The sequence below is a fragment of the Rhinichthys klamathensis genome, unplaced genomic scaffold (genome assembly GCF_029890125.1).
Source record: "Rhinichthys klamathensis goyatoka isolate OS25496 unplaced genomic scaffold, OSU_Roscu_1.1 h1tg000504l_1, whole genome shotgun sequence".
In the NCBI taxonomy this organism is placed as follows: domain Eukaryota; kingdom Metazoa; phylum Chordata; class Actinopteri; order Cypriniformes; family Leuciscidae; genus Rhinichthys; species Rhinichthys klamathensis.
In genome coordinates this window covers 1272773-1292743 of record NW_026606985.1, presented here as the reverse complement: position 1 = coordinate 1292743, position 19971 = coordinate 1272773, and the positions used below count along the sequence as shown (strand labels likewise).

The 19971-nt window shown below is 44.4% G+C and overlaps 1 protein-coding gene across 1 annotated transcript in view; it reads left to right on the top strand.

Moving 5' to 3' along the window:
* cacna1sa (calcium channel, voltage-dependent, L type, alpha 1S subunit, a) overlaps positions 1 to 19971 on the top strand; it is a 47814-nt gene that overhangs the window by 11087 nt on the left and 16756 nt on the right. Inside the window, exons 8-25 of the mRNA XM_056237899.1 lie at positions 873 to 1018; positions 1123 to 1201; positions 1960 to 2120; positions 2348 to 2573; positions 2664 to 2871; positions 3399 to 3519; positions 3603 to 3717; positions 6998 to 7097; positions 7273 to 7342; positions 7420 to 7552; positions 8198 to 8327; positions 14074 to 14133; positions 14223 to 14329; positions 15380 to 15467; positions 15541 to 15648; positions 15732 to 15784; positions 15878 to 16024; positions 19339 to 19540. Of these exons, the coding sequence (XP_056093874.1) occupies positions 873 to 1018; positions 1123 to 1201; positions 1960 to 2120; positions 2348 to 2573; positions 2664 to 2871; positions 3399 to 3519; positions 3603 to 3717; positions 6998 to 7097; positions 7273 to 7342; positions 7420 to 7552; positions 8198 to 8327; positions 14074 to 14133; positions 14223 to 14329; positions 15380 to 15467; positions 15541 to 15648; positions 15732 to 15784; positions 15878 to 16024; positions 19339 to 19540 (2254 nt within the window). The remainder of the gene's footprint in view (positions 1 to 872; positions 1019 to 1122; positions 1202 to 1959; positions 2121 to 2347; positions 2574 to 2663; positions 2872 to 3398; positions 3520 to 3602; positions 3718 to 6997; positions 7098 to 7272; positions 7343 to 7419; positions 7553 to 8197; positions 8328 to 14073; positions 14134 to 14222; positions 14330 to 15379; positions 15468 to 15540; positions 15649 to 15731; positions 15785 to 15877; positions 16025 to 19338; positions 19541 to 19971) is intronic.

Genomic DNA, 19971 nt, shown 5'->3' with positions numbered 1-19971 from the left:
ATGGATAGATGCACTTTTATGATGGACAGATGCACTTTTATGATGGACAGATGCACTTTTATGATGGATAGATGCACTTTTATGATGGACAGATGCACTTTTATGATGGATAGATGCACTTTTATGATGGATAGATGCACTTTTATGATGGATAGATGCACTTTTATGATGGACAGATGCACTTTTATGATGGATAGATGCACTTTTATGATGGACAGATGCACTTTTATGATGGATAGATGCACTTTTATGATGGATAGATGCACTTTTATGATGGATAGATGCACTTTTATAATGGACAGATGCACTTTTATGATGGATAGATGCACTTTTATGATGGATAGATGCACTTTTATGATGGACAGATGTACTTTTATGATGGATAGATGCACTTTTATGATGGATAAATGCAATTTTATGATGGATAGATGCACTTTTATGATGGATAAATGCAATTTTATGATGGAGAGATGCACTTTTATGATGGACAGATGCACTTTTATCATGGATAGATACACTTTTATGATGGATAGATGCACTTGTATGGACTTCAAAACAGAAACAGCCATTCACTGCCATTATAAAGCTTGGAAGAGCCAGGACATTTTTTTTAATATAACTCTGATTGTTTTCGTCTGAAAGAAGAATGTCATTTACACCTAGGATGGCTTGAGGGAGAGTAAATCATGGGCGAATTTTAATTTTTGGGTGAACTATGCCTTTAAAGAATGAGTGTCCAAAGTTTTGATCAGGTTTGATTTGTTTCAGAGATTTTGCCGCAGATCATCTCATATTTCTCTCTCTCTCTCTCTCTCTCTCTCTCTCTCTCTCTCTCTCTCTCTCTCTCTCTCTCTCTCTCTCTCTGCGGTCAGCGAGTTCACTAAGGAGCGAGAAAAGAGTTCTCGAAGTGGAGAGTATCAGATACTGCGGGAGCGTCAGCAGTTCGATGAGGATCTGAAGGGATACATGGAGTGGATCACACAGGCAGAAGTCATGGACAATGACCAGGAGGGGCAAGGTGCTCAAAAACACTCACAAACCCTTTAACAAGCTTCAGCCGTTGAGAACCAAGGCTCATGGGGTTTGAAATCTGGTTAAATGTGGCACAATTGGTCTCCACAGGTCTGCTCCCACTTCAGGATGGATCAGAATCGGAAACTCTCTATGAGCTGGAGGGACTCAACAAACTCATGTTTTATGTGTGAGTTGAGCGATCTACTGTTAGGAATGATTGACTTTGTGTCCAGGAGGATATTTCTAGGCCATATCCAGATCTGATGAAGGACCTGCGCCTGGACACGGCGACAACGCAGTCCTGAAGTGTCCACTAGTCTCTCCCCTGTGAAGGCCTCCTTCCCTTTACCTCTGTACAGATAAAACATTGTCAAAATGATTAAAGTTCGGATATGCAGAAACGACAAAAAATGCTGTATTGTGCAGGCCTGACAAGTCATTTGGTGAGGTCAATTTGTAAAGAAAGACTACACGCCTGCGCACACATATATTCAAACGCGCATACCTATAGACTGAACACGTGATATGCATGTGCACGCCGTCAGCGTTTTCACAGATTCACGTTTTTGAATTTTACACGGTGATAACGCTTTCAAAAAACTTGTAACCTATTTCAAAGTTTGCGTTCTCGTCTTCTCGAGCACCAAACACTGTCGTGCAAATGAACGGCCAGAACGCATTAAAAGTTTTCTGTTTTCTGTTAGAACGGTGTCGTGTTAGCGGCCCCTAAGTTAATAACTAATGATCTTTGCGACGGAAGTGAATCAATCAAAACTAACTTTATTCTAGAGCTGCTGTAAAGCCTAAATATCGGTTACTGTAATCTCCTGTTATCACTGTAAAGCTGCTTTGAAACAGTCCATATTGTTAAAAGCGCTGTATAAATGAAGGTGACGACTTCTAAAACATAAATGTTTTGATTTTCTCTCTGCATGTGTTTTACAGTCGACACGCTCGTCGATGGAACCGGTTTTTCAGGAGGAAGTGTCGTGTGTGGGTGAAGTCCAGGCTGTTCTACTGGCTGGTGATTCTGCTGGTGTTATTCAACACTCTGGCAATCGCAACCGAACACCATGATCAGTCCCAGTCTCTCACCAACTTCCAAGGTTCAACTTCTGCCATCATTTACTCACCCTCAACTCATTTCAAACCTCTATGTCTTCTTTCTTCTGTGGAACACAAACGAATAAGTGGATTGTTATGGCCACAGTTCCCAAAAGTCTAACAATCTGCTAAATTACTATAAGCCACTAATGAACATTCAACAACCAAGTTAATTTTAGCTGGATTTTCCATAAGGGTATTTATTTCTATTGCTTTACCTCATTTGCAGACAATACCAATAAGGTGCTGTTGTCTCTGTTTGCGGTGGAGATGTTTCTGAAGATGTACACAATGGGGCTGCCATCTTACTTCATGTCCCTCTTTAACCGTTTCGACTGCTTTGTGGTTTCTGTGGGGATCCTGGAGCTCATTCTTGTTCGCATGGACATAATGTCTGTCATGGGGATCTCCATACTGCGATGTATTCGGCTTCTGCGTCTCATCAAAGTAACAAGGTATGTGATTCTCTACACCACTGTGAAGACCAGAAGAACCAGGCATGTATATGTGCATGAGAATTTATCAGAACTGTGCGTGATTTTCAGGTACTGGACGTCGCTCAGTAATCTTGTGGCGTCTCTCTTGAACTCGGTGCGCTCCATCGCCTCCCTGCTTCTGCTCCTCTTCCTCTTCATCGTCATCTTCGCTCTGCTCGGCATGCAGGTTTTCGGGGGGAAGTTTAATTTTCCAGATGAGTATGTGAGACGAAGCAACTTTGACAATTTTCCTCAGGCTCTGATCACGGTTTTCCAGGTAAATTTATCATATCCGAGACAGTAAAAAACTTTGGGTTGTTTTTTTAACCCAACCGTTGAGTTACACATATTGGGTCACTATGTTGGGTTATTTTCAAGAAATGTTGGGCCATTTTTTAAATCATTGGGTAATTTCTAGTAATAACCTGGCTGTTGGGTTAAAAACGTATGTTGTGTGTACACTTGTGTGTTTTGAATTTATGTACACAATTATGTATATTTACATTAAATTCTAGACTCCCCAATATTATTTTGCAATTTAAAAATATTTGTTGAGACGTATTTATTGGTTTATAGAAACATTTAAAAACAAAGTCTATTTTATTTATTAAAATAATGTCACAAATAAAAATAAATAGTTAATGCATTGGGTTAAAATAACCCACAGTTGGGAAGGTGCTATACCACCCCATGGTTGGGTTACTCGTTGGGTTATTTTTACCCCAACATTATTAAGTGAGTATGATAAGCGAGATGTTTGGATCCACAAAGCCTCTCCAGTGTCTTGTATTCTCTCTGTTTTAGATCCTGACAGGTGAAGGCTGGAACTACGTCATGTACGACGGCATCATGGCTCACGGAGGTCCCACCGTGCCTGGAATCCTGGTCAGCATTTACTTCATTATCCTGTTCATCTGTGGAAATTGTATCCTTTGGGCGGCACAGATGTGTGAGTTGTAGAAATTACATGTGAAAATGACAAGGGCTTTCCTGAGCATTGAACTGCAGATATTCTCTTAAATGTCTTCCTGGCGATCGCGGTGGATAATCTGGCTGAGGCGGAGAGCCTGACCTCGGCCCAGAAAGAGAAGACAGAGGAGAAGAAACGCAAAAGGCTTCTTAGGTGAGTGACAAAGGTCAATAGCATGAGAAGGCTCCTAAGAAACGAGAGGAGCTGGGGAGGGAGGAGGGTAATCAGCTCCTGAGAAACGAGAGGAACTGCGGAGGGAGGAGGGTAATCAGCTCCTGAGAAACGAGAGGAACTGGGGAGGGAGGAGGGTAATCAGCTCCTGAGAAACGAGAGGAGCTGGGGATGGAGGAGGGTAATCAACTCCTGAGAAACGAGAGGAACTGCGGAGGGAGGAGGGTAATCAGCTCCTGAGAAACGAGAGGAACTGGGGAGGGAGGAGGATAATTCGCTCCTGAGAAACGAGAGGAGCTGGGGAGGGAGGAGGGTAATCAGCTCCTGAGAAACGAGAGGAACTGCGGAGGGAGGAGGGTAATCAGCTCCTGAGAAACGAGAGGAACTGCGGAGGGAGGAGGGTAATCAGCTCCTGAGAAACGAGAGGAACTGGGGAGGGAGGAGGATAATTCGCTCCTGAGAAACGAGAGGAGCTGGGGAGGGAGGAGGGTAATCAGCTCCTGAGAAACGAGAGGAGCTGGGGAGGGAGGAGGGTAATAAGCTCCTGAGAAACGAGAGGAGCTGGGGAGGGAGGAGGGTAATCAGCTCCTGAGAAACGAGAGGAGCTGGGGAGGGAGGAGGGTAATCAGCTCCTGAGAAACGAGAGGAACTGGGGAGGGAGGAGGGTAATTCGCTCCTGAGAATTGAGAGGAGCTGGGGAGGGAGGAGGGTAATCAGCTCCTGAGAAACGAGAGGAGCTGGGGAGGGAGGAGGGTAATCAGCTCCTGAGAAACGAGAGGAACTGGGGAGGGAGGAGGGTAATTCGCTCCTGAGAATTGAGAGGAGCTGGGGAGGGAGGAGGGTAATCAGCTCCTGAGAAGCGAGAGGAGCTGGGGAGGGAGGAGGGTAATTCGCTCCTGAGAAACGAGAGGAGCTGGGGAGGGAGGAGGGTAATCAGCTCCTGAGAAACGAGAGGAGCTGGGGAGGGAGGAGGGTAATCGGCTCCTGAGAAACGAGAGGAGCTGGGGAGGGAGGAGGGTAATCGGCTCCTGAGAAACGAGAGGAGCTGGGGAGGGAGGAGGGTAATCAGCTACTGAGAAACAAGAGGAACTGGGGAGGGAGGAGGGTAATCAGCTCCTGAGAAACGAGAGGAGCTGGGGAGGGAGGAGGGTAATCAGCTCCTGAGAAACGAGAGGAGCTGGGGAGGGAGGAGGGTAATCAGCTCCTGAGAAACGAGAGGAGCTGGGGAGGGAGGAGGGTAATCGGCTCCTGAGAAACGAGAGGAGCTGGGGAGGGAGGAGGGTAATCAGCTCCTGAGAAACGAGAGGAGCTGGGGAGGGAGCAGGGTAATCAGCTCCTGAGAAACGAGAGGAACTGGGGAGGGAGGAGGGTAATCAGCTCCTGAAAAACGAGAGGAACTGGGGAGGGAGGAGGGTAATCAGCTCCTGAGAAACGAGAGGAACTGGGGAGGGAAGAGGGTAATCAGCTCCTGAGAAACGAGAGGAACTGGGGAGGGAGGAGGGTAATCAGCTCCTGAGAAACGAGAGGAACTGGGGAGGGAGGAGGGTAATCACCTCCTGAGAAACAAGTGGAGCTGGGGAGGGAGGAGGATAATCAGCTCCTGAGAATTGAGAGGAGCTGGGGAGGGAGGAGGGTAATCGGCTCCTGAGAAACGAGAGGAACTGGGGAGGGAGGAGGGTAATCAGCTCCTGAGAAACGAGTGGAGCTGGGGAGGGAGGAGGATAATCAGCTCCTGAGAAACGAGAGGAGCTGGGGAGGGAGGAGGGTAATCAGCTCCTGAGAAACGAGAGGAGCTGGGGAGGGAGGAGGGTAATCAGCTCCTGAGAAACGAGTGGAGCTGGGGAGGGAGGAGGATAATCAGCTCCTGAGAATTGAGAGGAGCTGGGGAGGGAGGAGGGTAATCGGCTCCTGAGAAACGAGAGGAACTGGGGAGGGAGGAGGATAATCAGCTCCTGAGAAACGAGAGGAACTGGGGAGGGAGGAGGGTAATTAGCTCCTGAGAAACGAGTGGAGCTGGGGAGGGAGGAGGGTAATCAGCTCCTGAGAAACGAGTGGAGCTGGGGAGGGAGGAGGATAATCAGCTTCTGAGAAACGAGAGGAGCTGGGGAGGGAGGAGGGTAATCAGCTCCTGAGAAACGAGAGGAACTGGGGAGGGAGGAGGGTAATCAGCTCCTGAGAAACGAGTGGAGCTGGGGAGGGAGGAGGATAATCAGCTCCTGAGAAACGAGAGGAACTGGGGAGGGAGGAGGGTAATCAGCTCCTGAGAAACGAGAGGAACTGGGGAGGGAGGAGGGTAATCAGCTCCTGAGAAACTAGAGGAGCTGGGGAGGGAGGAGGATAATTAGCTCCTGAGAAATGAGAGGAGCTGGGGAGGGAGGAGGGTAATCAGCTCCTGAGAAACGAGAGGAACTGGGGAGGGAGGAGGGTAATCAGCTCCTGAGAAACGAGAGGAGCTGGGGAGGGAGGAGGATAATCAGCTCCTGAGAATTGAGAGGAGCTGGGGAGGGAGGAGGGTAATTCGCTCCTGAGAAACGAGAGGAGCTGGGGAGGGAGGAGGGTAATCAGCTCCTGAGAATTGAGAGGAGCTGGGGAGGGAGGAGGGTAATTCGCTCCTGAGAAACGAGTGGAGCTGGGGAAGGAGGAGGATAATCAGCTCCTGAGAATTGAGAGGAGCTGGGGAGGGAGGAGAGTAATTCGCTCCTGAGAAACGAGAGGAGCTGGGGAGGGAGGAGGGTAATCAGCTCCTGAGAAACGATTGGAGCTGGGGAGGGAGGAGGGTAATCAGCTCCTGAGAAACGAGAGGAGCTGGGGAGGGAGGAGGATAATCAGCTGCTGAGAAACGATTGGAGCTGGGGAGGGAGGAGGGTAATCAGCTCCTGAGAAACGAGAGGAGCTGGGGAGGGAGGAGGATAATCAGCTCCTGAGAAACGAGAGGAACTGGGGAGGGAGGAGGGTAATCAGCTCCTGAGAAACGAGAGGAGCTGGGGAGGGAGGAGGATAATCAGCTCCTGAGAAACGAGAGGAGCTGGGGAGGGAGGAGGGTAATCAGCTCCTGAGAAACGAGTGGAGCTGGGGAGGGAGGAGGGTAATCAGCTCCTGAGAAACGAGTGGAGCTGGGGAGGGAGGAGGGTGATAGGCGTCGTATTCCTATAGGTAGACATGGATCAGCTGAGAGTCACTGATGCGAGCTTGACCAACGTGACCTGCCAGAACTGACGCTATGCTGACGAAATTTCTGATGCATTGTTTTTTTTCGGTGTAGAGAAAACCTACCCGATAAGGGCGAAGAAGACAAGGCCATGCTGGCAAAGAAACTAGCCGAGCAGAGAGCCAAGATTGACGGCATTCCCACCACAGCCAAGGTCAAAACTGACAGAATCACAATTATATTACTGTGAAATGGAGTTAGAAGTGTATTTTGTATTCGGACAATACACGATAACTGATAATTGCACTGATGCCAACGCACCAGTTTTAGCATATTTAAGATAAGAAATTACTACTCTGACTCATGTGTTTCTTTATATTAATCTGCAGCTCAAAGTAGATGAATTTGAATCAAACGTGAACGAGATTAAAGATCCATTTCCTCCAGCTGATTTCCCAGGTAAAGCATAAAGGATCATTTAGCTTCATTTATTCAGTTCGTATGTTTTACCGCTGACGTTGTGATGACGTGGTCAGGTGACGATGAGGAGGAGGAGCCAGAGATTCCCCTCAGCCCTCGGCCTCGTCCAATGGCAGACCTGCAGCTGAAGGAGACCGTGGTGCCGATGCCAGAGGCCAGTTCCTTCTTCATCTTCGGCCCGCAGAACAAGTAAAAACATCACCTGCTTTTCCGTCACCCTAAGTAGGGTTGGGAATCGGATACTTGTTATAAAACAAAAATTTTTATTCCTCTTATCGATTGCTTTGTGTGTATTTCAATATGACTTTAAACCATTCGAGCGAGAGACTCTGTGTTCTGTCCTCATGTGTATCAGTGTACTGGACCCGCAGCTCTTAAAGTGACAGCACTAATATTCCTGCCGTCTCTATAATAACACTAATCACACAACACAAGACTGAGAAAATTATTTTGTAACTATATTTGTAATGTATATTTTATTTATAAACTACAGTTATTTTACATTTGATTACAGTTTCTGAACCTGAAAATCTTAAAACACAGTTTATTTCAATCGTATCTTTGTTCAGTTGTGTCTATGTGTTGTGATTGCTGATTTTTTATTTGTTCTTGTTTAATGACTGAGTGTTTATTGTCTTTAATAATGCTGGAAGTGTATATTAGTTCTGCTAGTTGTTCTTCTATGGTATTTTTAAACCTCAGGCAAACGCTCCTTGTGTAAGTGTTCTTTAGCTGATGATTTTTGTTCATGATATTCAGCTACAATTAAATGTTTTGCAATAAAATGCAAAGCTCAAATTTGGAGCTTCTGTTTATCCGTGTTTCTCTGCTCAGGTTTCGTAAACTCTGCCATCGCATCATCAACGCCACGACCTTCACCAACATCATCCTCCTCTTCATCTTGCTCAGCAGTATCTCACTGGCTGCGGAGGACCCGATCGACCCAATGTCCTTCAGGAACCAGGTACCCCGCCCATCTCAAGACTCGCACATCTCTATACTCTCAGAAAAATGGTACAAAAGCTGTCACTGCGACGGTCCCCTTTAAAAAGTTTCTAATATGTACCATTTAGGTACTAGTATGTACACTTTTGGTACTAATATGTACACTTTTGGTACCAATATGTACACTTTTGGTACCAATATGTACACTTTTGGTACCAATATGTACACCTTTGGTACCAATATGTACCATTTCACTTCTAATATGTACACTGATGTTTGGTACTAATAATATGTACCATTTTGGTACTAATATGTACACTTTTGGTACCAATATGTACACTAATGTTTGGTACTAATAATATGTACCATTTTGGTACTAATATGTACCATTTTGGCACTAATATGTACACTTTTGGTACTAATATGTACCATTTAGATACTAATATGTACACTTTTGGTACTAATATGTACCATTTCGCTTCTAATATGTACACTTTTGGTACCAATATGTACCATTTAGGTACTAATATGTACACTAATGTTTGGTACTAATAATATGTACCATTTTGGTACTAATATGTACCATTTTGGTACTAATATGTACACTTTTGGTACTAATATGTACCATTTAGATACTAATATGTACACTTTTGGTACTAATATGTACACTTTTGGTACTGTCACAGCCCGGCTCAACGATGTGACAAAGAAGCAGGACGCAAAACCTCAATCAAGAGATGACCAATTTATTTACCAAACAAAAAACACAATTAAACACAAAATGCCGGCAACAAAACAAAACATGTAAAGGGAAAAGCACGCAGGAGGGAGAACCCCTCGCTCGTTCCTCCTGAAGGCAGGGAGCCGGAAGCTTTTATCAGGAAGAGAAACTCCCACCGCAGGTGTCCTCCATCCGCGCTCAGGATTGAAGCCCCGCCCCACTGAAACACAGACATAACACAAACAAGTATGCAGGCCGTCACACTCCCCCCCATAAAAAGGGGAACCCCAGAAGGAAACCCGACAACAATAAATATTACTCCCACTTAAACTCAAAACAATTATCCCACCCCCTACCAACATTCAAGGATAAATAAATGAATACTTAACTAGCCATTACTATTCCAATCATCCGCATCTTTCAGTCCCACTTCTGGTTCAGCAGTCGATATACCTAAAAGGCAATTTAAAGAATCCAGAAGAGGCAAACGACTATAAGTACCAAACAATTACCCTAGCGGCGCCCTAGACAGCGCGTCCGCAATTATATTGTCCACTCCCTTCACATAGCGAACGTCCAAACAATAGGACTGCAAAAACAATGACCATCGAATCAATCTTTGGTTCGGACACTGTAAAGAATTTAAGAAAGTCAACGGATTATGATCGGTAAAGACCACCACAGGAGCACTACCACTAACATAAACATCAAAATGTTTTAGAGCCAAAATCAGAGCAAGCGTCTCCTTTTCGATCACAGAATAATTCCCCTGGTAACGATTAAATTTCTTTGAAAAGAAACTAACCGGCCTCTCAATACCACAGTCATCCTCTTGCATGAGGACAGCCCCAACCCCTACCTGGCTTGCATCCACATACAATTTAAACGATCTGTCCAAACGTGGCGCCGCTAACACTGGAGCGGTACATAAGAGCGTTTTGACATGTTGGAAGGCACTTTGACAAATAGAGGACCAGAAAAAGTTGACTTTATCCCTCAACAAATCAGTGAGAGGTGCTACAACGCTAGAAAAGTTTCTACAGAATGCTCTGTAATAACCTACCAGCCCCAGAAAACGCATCAGCTCTTTTTTAGTTGTTGGAACTGGAAACTGCTCCACCGCCTGAATTTTTGCATTCACCGGACGCACCTGCCCCTGCCCAACTACTCGGCCAAGATAAGTCACGGTCGCCCTCGCAAACTCACACTTTGCGAGATTGACCGTGAGCTTTGCCTCCGCCAAACGAGTAAACAATTCCCGCATACGTTCCAAGTGACTATTCCAGGTGTTTGAATAAATGACTACATCGTCAAGATATACAGCGCAACCCTGCATGTCACCTACAACGTGATTCATGAGACGCTGAAAGGTCGCAGGTGAATTACGAAGCCCAAACGGCATTACCTTATACGAATATAAGCCCTTTGGGGTAATAAACGCAGCAATCTCACGAGCACGTCTAGACAAGGGCACCTGCCAGTAGCCTTTAAGGAGATCAAACTTACTGACAAATTTCGCAGCACCCACCTGATCGATGCAGTCATCCATTCTCGGGAGGGGAAACGAGTCCGGCTTGGTAACAGAATTAACTTTACGGAAATCAGTGCAAAAAGGCATAGTACCATCCGATTTAGGAACAAGTATACAGGGAGAAGCCCAGCTAGAAAAACTAGGTTCAGCAATGTTATTTTCCAACATATATTTTAACTGCTCCTCCATTTGCTTTTGTTTGTCCATATTTACCCGATAGAATCTCTGCTTTATTGGCTTCTCAGCGTCCACCTCAATGTCATGTTCTATCAGATGAGTGCACGTCGGTGAATCAGAAAATAAACACGAAAAACACTTAATTAATTCTGTCAACTGCTCCGCACGTGCCGCCGGCAAATGAGCAAACAACTTCTCCAGTTCAGCCAAAGTCTGTGAGTTATTAAAACCACCTATAGACATTTCTTCTACCTCATCCAATGTTTCCTCAATGTCTCTACCGTCAGTTTTAACTGGACCTGTAGAGACCGCGACACACGCCGCCTGAGCTTGAACTACTGTATGAGGACCACTACACGCAGAAGGCTGAGGTACACTAGTAAAATATGGCTTTAGTAAATTCACATGACAAAGCTGTGTACTTTTCCTACGCTCCGGAGTTGCAATAATGTAATTTTGCTCTGACACCTGCTTTACAATCGTATAAGGGTCCTGCAAACTTTGCCTGAAATGGAGAACTAATTACCGGAAACAGAGCCAACACCTGGTCCCCCCGGCTAAACGTGCGTAACTCAGCATGCCGATCATACCACGATTTCATTTTCTCCTGAGATGACGCCAAATTTGTTTTCGCTAACATCCCAGCTGTATAAAGGCGATGACGAAACCCATTAACAAAATCTATCAAGTTTACAGGAGGTTCAACATCCTTCCAACCATCTGCCAATGCTCCTAAGGGACCCCGCACTTTATGTGCAAACACAAGCTCATTCGGGGAAAACCCCAAGCTCTCCTCTGTAACTTCTCTAGCTGAAAGCATTAACCAGGAAAGACCTTCCTCCCAGTCCCCACCTAATTCAGTGCAATACGCTCGTAACAGGGATTTTAACGTTTGATGGAAACGTTCTAACGCCCCCTGACTCTGCGCATGATAGGCCGAGGCTTGAACATGACGAACACGAAGTTGTTTTAAAACCTGACTGAACATATGGGAGGAGAAATTAGATCCTTGATCTGATTGAACTACCCTTGGAATGCCGAAAATCGAAATAAACTGAGAAAGTGCACGAACCACAGACCTAGTAGTTATCGTGCGTAAAGGATATGCCGCAGGATAACGGGTGCTCTGACACATCACTGTTAGTAAATAATTTGCCCCCGATTTCGATCTAGGCAAAGGACCTACGCAGTCAATTATAAGATGTTCAAACGGCTGGCCTACTGCAGGAATAGGAAATAGCGGAGCAGGTTTTAACGTCTGATTCGGTTTATCAGTAAGCTGACACGTATGACAAGTTTTAATATAGGCGGAAACATCTTTTTTTACACGAGGCCAAAAAAAATGTCTCAACACTCTGTCATAAGTTTTATTAACACCCGAATGCCCAGATTCATTATGTGCCACCTTCAAAACCGCCTCACGAAATCTTAATGGCAGCACAACCTGAAGAAGCGGTTCCCCAAGGACTTTACCTTTATGATCCACCCACTTTCTCACTAACAATGAGTTCTGGAGAAAATATCCACTGACACTATCCTCTATCTCAGCGTCGGGCTTCACGTGCTGAAACAGCTCAGATAAAGAGGAATCCCCCTGTTGCTCTGAGACCAACTCACTGCAAGATACAGACAAAGGGAAATCAGCCAAAGGCAAGTACATTCTTTTCAAAGGCTTATTCGCACAAGACAGTGCGGTAGATTCCTCATCAATTTTTACGCGCGACATAGCACGCGTTACCGCACAAGCCGTAAAAACTTCAGGAAAATCCAACCTGCCTTCATCCAGCTCCTGACCTAACCAACGTTTTTCCTCCACCGCCCCCAACGGTGGGATATCGGGCCAAATCCGATCACCTGCTAGTTTGTTACCAAGAATAACGGTGACTCCTTCAATCTGCAACGCCGGACGCACCGCCAGTGCGGCCTCACCCTGAAACAGATCACATTCAAGCATCACTTTATGCAGTGGCACATGCAAAACATTTAACCCCATTCCCCGAACTGGCACTAAGCTACCCAATTCTGACTCCCGAGAAAAGGGCAACACATCGGCCAGAATAAAGGAATCAAATGCTCCTGTGTCTCTTAAAATTTTGACAGGCACTTTTACCCCACTGCCTAACAAAGACACAAACCCTGTTCTAACAAAAGGCTGGTACGAATTCAGCACTGCAGAACACAAAGTTTTAGTTTGTCCAAACGTATTCCCATCAGACGAACTTGAGTCACACGAACGCACAGGGGCCGCTAAACCCGTACCTTTAGCCGAAGCACCTGAAACAAATGTCGGCTTAGATTTAAGTACATAACAGTCAGCTTTCCAATGACCCCGTCTATGGCAATATTGACTAAATTTATCTGAGTCACGCAAACTATTATTTCTATTTTCTGACTGGAATCCTCTACTCTTGCGCGACCCAATCTCGTCCGACACATTAACATTTGGCAAACTGTAATTTGGCTGGGACTCGTACTGATCAAAAATGCGTTTGTGCTTTAACACATAATCGTCTGCAAGCATTGCCGCCTTGGTTGCAGTCGGTGCTTTTTGTTCACTAACATAGACTGCAACGCGACTGGGAACCGAATTTTTAAATTGTTCCAAAACAATTAAATTGCACAACCCCTCAAAATCACTGACTTCGGCAGCAGAACACCAACGGGAAAAATGCATTTGTAAATCACGAGCAAACTCCAGATAACTCTGTTTCTCACTTTTCTTCCAAGTTCTAAATTGCTGCCTGTAAAATTCTGGAACACGTTCATAGGCTTTCAATACTGCTGCCTTGACTTCCACATAATCCTGACTATCCTCCACAGTTAACGACGAATACGCCTCTTGTGCTTTACCTGTCAATACAGTCTGAAGCATTAACGCTCTGGCCGCATCCGGCCATTTACACGCATCGGCAATTCGTTCAAAAAGTACAAAAAAAGAATCAGGATCTCTTTCGCAAAATTTCGGTACAAGCCGCAAATTTCCTACGACATCAAAACCAGAAACACCCCTATTTGAAAAAGAAGTTGACCGTGCATACACATCTGTACCGGCTGCAGCACCTTCCCTGTCCGTTTCAAGTCTAAATTCCAAATCAAGCTTTGCCTGCATTGTTTCCTGTCGCATTTTTTCCACTGCCAAATCCCTATCTATTTCGACCTTCACTTTGAACCTTTCATGCTCAATTTGCATGCTAAGCAACTCTTTTTGCTGTTCAAATGTTAAATTTGAAGTCGACATAGAAAGTGAAGGTAACGATACAGACGGGTTTGTACCTTTGAGGTACTAATATGCACTCTTTATGCAGCTACCGTTGACCCTTTCTTTCTCCGCTCCAGGTCCTGGCCTACGCTGATTATGTCTTCACCTCAGTTTTTACAGCAGAGATTGTGCTAAAGGTGAGACGAGAGTTCGGTGTGTGTTCAGAAAAGCTGTTTTGTTATATGTGGATTCTGTGAACGGTTCATTTCTTCTTCGTCCACTGCAGATGACCACGTACGGCGCCTTCCTACACCAGGGGTCTTTCTGCCGCAACTCCTTCAACATCTTGGACCTGATCGTCGTCGGCGTCTCCCTGCTGTCCATGGGAATGGAGTGAGATTTAAAAGCAATATGGCTGACAGTAGATACAAACAGCCATTAATGGAGCTGTGCATATACACCACCAGTCACACGTTTTGTTCGTTAAGATTTTTTATGTTTTTAAAAGAAGTCTCTTCTGCTCACCAAGGCTAAATTTATTTGATTAAAAATACCAACTGTAACAGTAATATTGTTAAATATTATGACAAAAGTATTTTAATATATTTTAGAATGTAATTTATTCCTGTGATCAAAGCTGGATTTTCAGCATCATTACTCCAGTCTTCTGTGTCACATGATCCTTCAGAAATCACTCTAATATGAGGATCTGATGCTCAAGAAACATTTATGATTATTATCAATGTTGAAAACGGTTATTTACATTTTTTCCAGGATTCTTTGATGAATAGAAAGTTCAAAAGAACAGCATTTATCTGAAATAGAATCTTTTGTAAGATTATAAATGTCTTTACTGTAACTAACTTTTGATCAATTTAATTCATCCTTGATGAATAAAAGTATTGATTTCTTTTTATTTATTTCCCCCAATTTTATCAAAATAAAAATTCTTACTGGCCCCAAATGTTTAATGTTATAAAGACTTTCGATTTCAGATAAATGCTGTTCTTTTAAACTTTCTATTCATCAAAGAATCCTGAAAAAAAAATGTAAATAACTGTTTTCAACATTTATAATAATCATAAATGTTTCTTGAGCATCAGATCATCATATTAGAGTGATTTCTGAAGGATCATGTGACACTGAAGACTGGAGTAATGATGCTGGAAATACAGCTTTGATCACAGGAATTAATTACATTTTACTATATATTCACATAGAAAACAGATGATTTACATTATAAGAATATTTCACAATTTTACTGTGTATTTTTAATCAAATAAACACAGCCTTGGTGAGCAGAAGAGACTTAAAACATTAAAAACATTAAAAATCTTACCGATCCAAAACTTTTGACTGGTAGTGTATATAAATAAAACAAAATTCGTGTTTTTTTATTTTTAGAAAATGGCATTTATTTACAGTCCTCATGTCTCTCTGTAGATCAAGTGCGATCTCGGTGGTGAAGATCCTCCGGGTCCTGCGAGTGCTGAGACCTTTAAGAGCCATTAATCGAGCCAAAGGCCTCAAAGTGAGTCTAGTTTTGAGAATACAACATGACAAACGTCCCGTTCCTCCATTTATCTGTCTTTGCCGTCTCTCAGCATGTAGTCCAGTGTGTGTTTGTGGCCATCAAGACCATCGGAAACATCGTTTTAGTCACCATGCTCTTGGATTTCATGTTCGCCTGCATCGGTGTCCAGCTTTTCAAGGTCAGAGAGTTCACAACGTCCATTAGTCTATGTGTCCAGGAGAGAAGAGTATTTAATGTTGTTGTTTTTCTGTCATCTGACAGGGGAAGTTTCTTTTCTGCACAGACCCGCTGAAAATGACGGCGGAGGAATGCCAGTACGGTTGAACTTTCATTCATTTCTCCTTCACTCCGAGATCTGAAACTCTCCAAATCCACATAATTCTTCTCTCTTTCGGTGATGCTCTCAGGGGAACGTTTATTCAACACCAGGAACACGCTCTTCATGACATGGTGCTCCGGACACGCATGTGGATGAACAGCGACTTAAACTTCGACAATATTCTGAACGGCATGCTGGCTCTCTTCACCATTTCCACATTCGAAGGCTGGCCAGAGTGGGTATTTCTAAAGGAGTTAGACACTTCAGAATTAAAATCTCCTGATAATTTACTCTCCTCCACGTCATCCAAGATGTTCATGTCTTTCTTTCTTCAGTCGAAAAGAAATTAAGGTTTTTGAGGTTTTTCTTCATATAGTGACTTCAATGGTCCAACGGGTCGAAGGTCCAGATGTGAGTTTCAGTGCAGCTTCAAAGTCTCGACACGATCCAGCCGAGGAATAAGAGTCTGATCTAGACAAACCAGCCGACATTTATAACAAAATACACATTTATATACTTTATAACCACTAATGCTGGTCTTGCACGAGCTGTGATGCGACACACATTACGTCATCAGGTTGAAAGGTCAAGCGTGTTCCGGTTCAGAAATGTAGAGTAGGGCGAAAAACTAGTTTTACCTTTTATTTATTTGTAAATGCCGTTTGACTCAATCTTTGCACGTTGGCTTTGTAAACACTGGGTCTTTTCTTCCTCCTACGTCACGCTTGACCTTTCAGCCTGATCACGTAATGTGTGTCGCATCACAGCTCGTGCAAGACCAGCATTAGTGGTTAAATAGTATATAAATGTTGTTGTTTTTTTTAAATTATGACGTGGGGGCGAGTAAATGATCAGGAAATTAATTCTGAGGTGAACTACTCCTGTAATGAACAACTTCCTTTCATGTTTGTTGTCTACATAGGTGTCATTTACACTGGGGACGCTGGGGACATGTCCCCACCACTTTTTGAAATGGCTGATTTTGTCCCCACCACTTTTTGAAAGGATTTGGTTAAAATGTTCTGAAAAATCAAGCGAACCAAGAAATGTGGTTTATTTGCACAAAATAAAACATGCAGTGCAGTTTAGATACAGAAAGAAACAATGTACATTGTCCAAAAAAGTAACTTAATCAAAATAAACTATTACTGATTCTAAAATGACCCAAAAACATGCATGCGCCGATCAGTAAAGCCTGGTTCACACGGCAGGATAATTAGGCCGATTTTAGCCCCGATTTACCCCTTCCGACAATCTTAAAGGGTCACTTCACCCATTTGCATTAAGGTTTGTATTGTTAGAAACCCAGTCATATATTATAATGATGGTGGAATTTTGCTTGTTTTTTTTCTGAGATGGGAGAAAAAAGGATTTAAGTGTTTTACTTCCGTCCTATCGTGACGTAAATATCGTCATTTTGCGTCACGATAGGACGGAAGATAAATTTCATTGCATATTAAGAAAACTACAGCCTTTAGCTCATTATTATTCAAGGGCGTGGGACCCACTCACCCCACCGGCCTATTACAGATCAGTGGGTGGGACTAAACCTGAAGAAACTAAACTATTAATCCGCCATCTTGCTTGGAAGACAGCAAGCTAAGCTAACAAGCGCTCAAGGAGTTAGATTTACCATAATGCCTGAATTTACGACACACGATATGGAAGAGGAGGATTTTGAAAATCTTTTGCTCGAAACTGATGTTCGTGGCTATTTATACGAGCCGCAATATAGCGAAGAGCAGCTGAGGCTGATGGAGGAACAAGAGGCGGCGGCGTCGGCTGCGTCGGGTTCGTTGTTGTGGGAAGAATGAGACGGGAATCGACGAACATTTAAACATTTTAATAGTAAAATAAACAAATACAAAACAAAAGTATAAGCCAGCAGCCCCGCACTGCTGGCCACACACAACAGAAACAAAACACACCATAAAATCAGGCCTGTTCCTCTCTCGATCTGCCCTGTCGCTCCTCGTTTTATGCGTCCGCTCCTCGGTGAGAGACGCGAGAGAGACCAGTGCGTCTCACAGGTGTCGTTCATTATCACTCACGCCACCGGCCTCGCGCCGCTCTCACGTCCCTCGTCCTGCTCGCCACAGCCAACTAACTATACATTTTGTGTGAAATGAATTTCTAACTCTGGTGGCAGCTAACGTTAGCCCTGTAGAGTAGACGGAAGAGTGATTTCTCTGATGTTTGCGACTTTGCGCTGTTCTGGATTAGTGGGAGTGGCTTGCGGAGCTGTGCAACGTGGTGCAGTCTGGGAGTTGTGGTCTTACACACAAATGCGCCCTAAAGTTATTTTCTGTCTTTTCTCGGTCAAGAGGGCACCAAATTCAAAATTTCTTTTACATTTCGACTACATATATGACCCACTTTCAATAAAGATTAATGTTGAAATGGGTGAAGTGCTCCTTTAAGGATGCTCCGATTATCATAAAATAATCTGATTAGATATTCCTGCCATGTGTGGTGTGTTAAGACTCCTCTCGTCTGCTCGGAAGGACGCCGGGACCGCTCAGATCTTTAATCGGGGATGTCCAACATGTTGGATTTTTTTGGCCCCATTTCTCCTCGTGTGTGGTGTCCCCCGGGGACAAACGAGCACGCAGCCTGTGGAGGCTACTTGTCTGGTTGGGCAAGTAAAATTCTCTTTTACTTGTCCCTTCAAAAAATCCACTTGTCCCGGACAAGCGGACAAGCGTTAATGTCGAGGCCTGTAGTATGGTGCTTTGGCACTGTTCGGTTGAGCTGGTGTTGCAGGGACTGTTACATGTGCAGTCGACATTGTTGAGGGTTTTAAGGCCTGTTCACACTGGGACGAATTTCGTGCACGATATTCGCCGACATTTAACGCCTCGTGACTGAACAAAGGGGCGCCAATGTGAGTGTGCACACCGATGCGAAAAACGCCACGCATAAAAGCGTCGTTTTTACAAAACGCCTCGGGTTCGTTTTTTTAGTTTGACGCGCCGCGTCAAAAACTATCCGACCAATGAGATTGGCGCTTTTGCTCACGTGTCTGGAGCTTCTGAAGTTACAGTAAAACACAACTTGGGGGCGCTCAAACACAAAACGGTCTTGCCGAGCACACACACGTAACGGCGAAGAAGATATACGCCAAGTAGCGTCTACACTGCCGAGGAGAAATAAGACGAGGAAGATGCGAGGCCAGATGAATGTAGAGCTGCTGGTCTCGTTGGTGTCGGAACATGAAGAACTATATGACAAACGCGACAGCGACTACAAAAATCTTGATAAAAGAGAATGTTATTGAGTGGTATTGCAGAGCAAATGGGCGCCATCTAATGTCAGGGAATGAATTTGCATGTTCACTCGGCTCATCGTCAGCGAAAATCGCTTGGGTGTGAACACAAAAAAACGCGTTGAAAAACGCTGACGAATAACGCGCGCCGATATTGTTTTTTTTTTATATTGTTGTATGTTTTTTTCATCTGATCTTTTGTCCCCACCACTTTTCAACACAAACTGACGCCCCTGGTTGTCTATACAGCGCAAACCCATTCTCCCAATTGTATCTTTACACAGCTTGTTGTATAAAGCCATCGACTCGAACCTGGAAAACGTCGGCCCTATTTACAACAACCACATTGAGATTTCCATCTTCTTCATTGTTTACCTCATCCTCATCGCCTTCTTCATGATGAACATCTTCGTGGGCTTCGTTATCGTCACCTTCCAGGAACAGGGAGAGCAGGAGTTCAAAAACTGCGAGCTGGACAAAAACCAGGTACGAGGAGTTTAACGGTGAGTTCGGCACTGTTTAGGCACCAATGAATTGCCTTGATACCATTGAGTATCCTTGTTCCGGCACCTGAGGGATTAATCTTGTCAACTAGGGGTGGAACGGATCGTGATCTGTACAGATCGGCTCCACGCGGTTCGGCTCGCGTGCGATTCCCGGATTAACTGCTAAGTTTAACCATCATAGAGTGAAAGTTTATCATTTGGACGTGTTTTGTCTTGCCAATTTACACATTCAAACCATTTTAACCGCAGAAGAAGAGGCGAGATCGAGACCCGCGCGATATCTGTGCGCACCGGCGAACACCGAACTGATTCCTCTTTCGTTTCCTTGAGCTTGAACGCACACATAAACACACAATAATGTCTAAACACCCGTTTACACACTCGTCTCGGCAAGAGTTCTCTCGGCCCTGT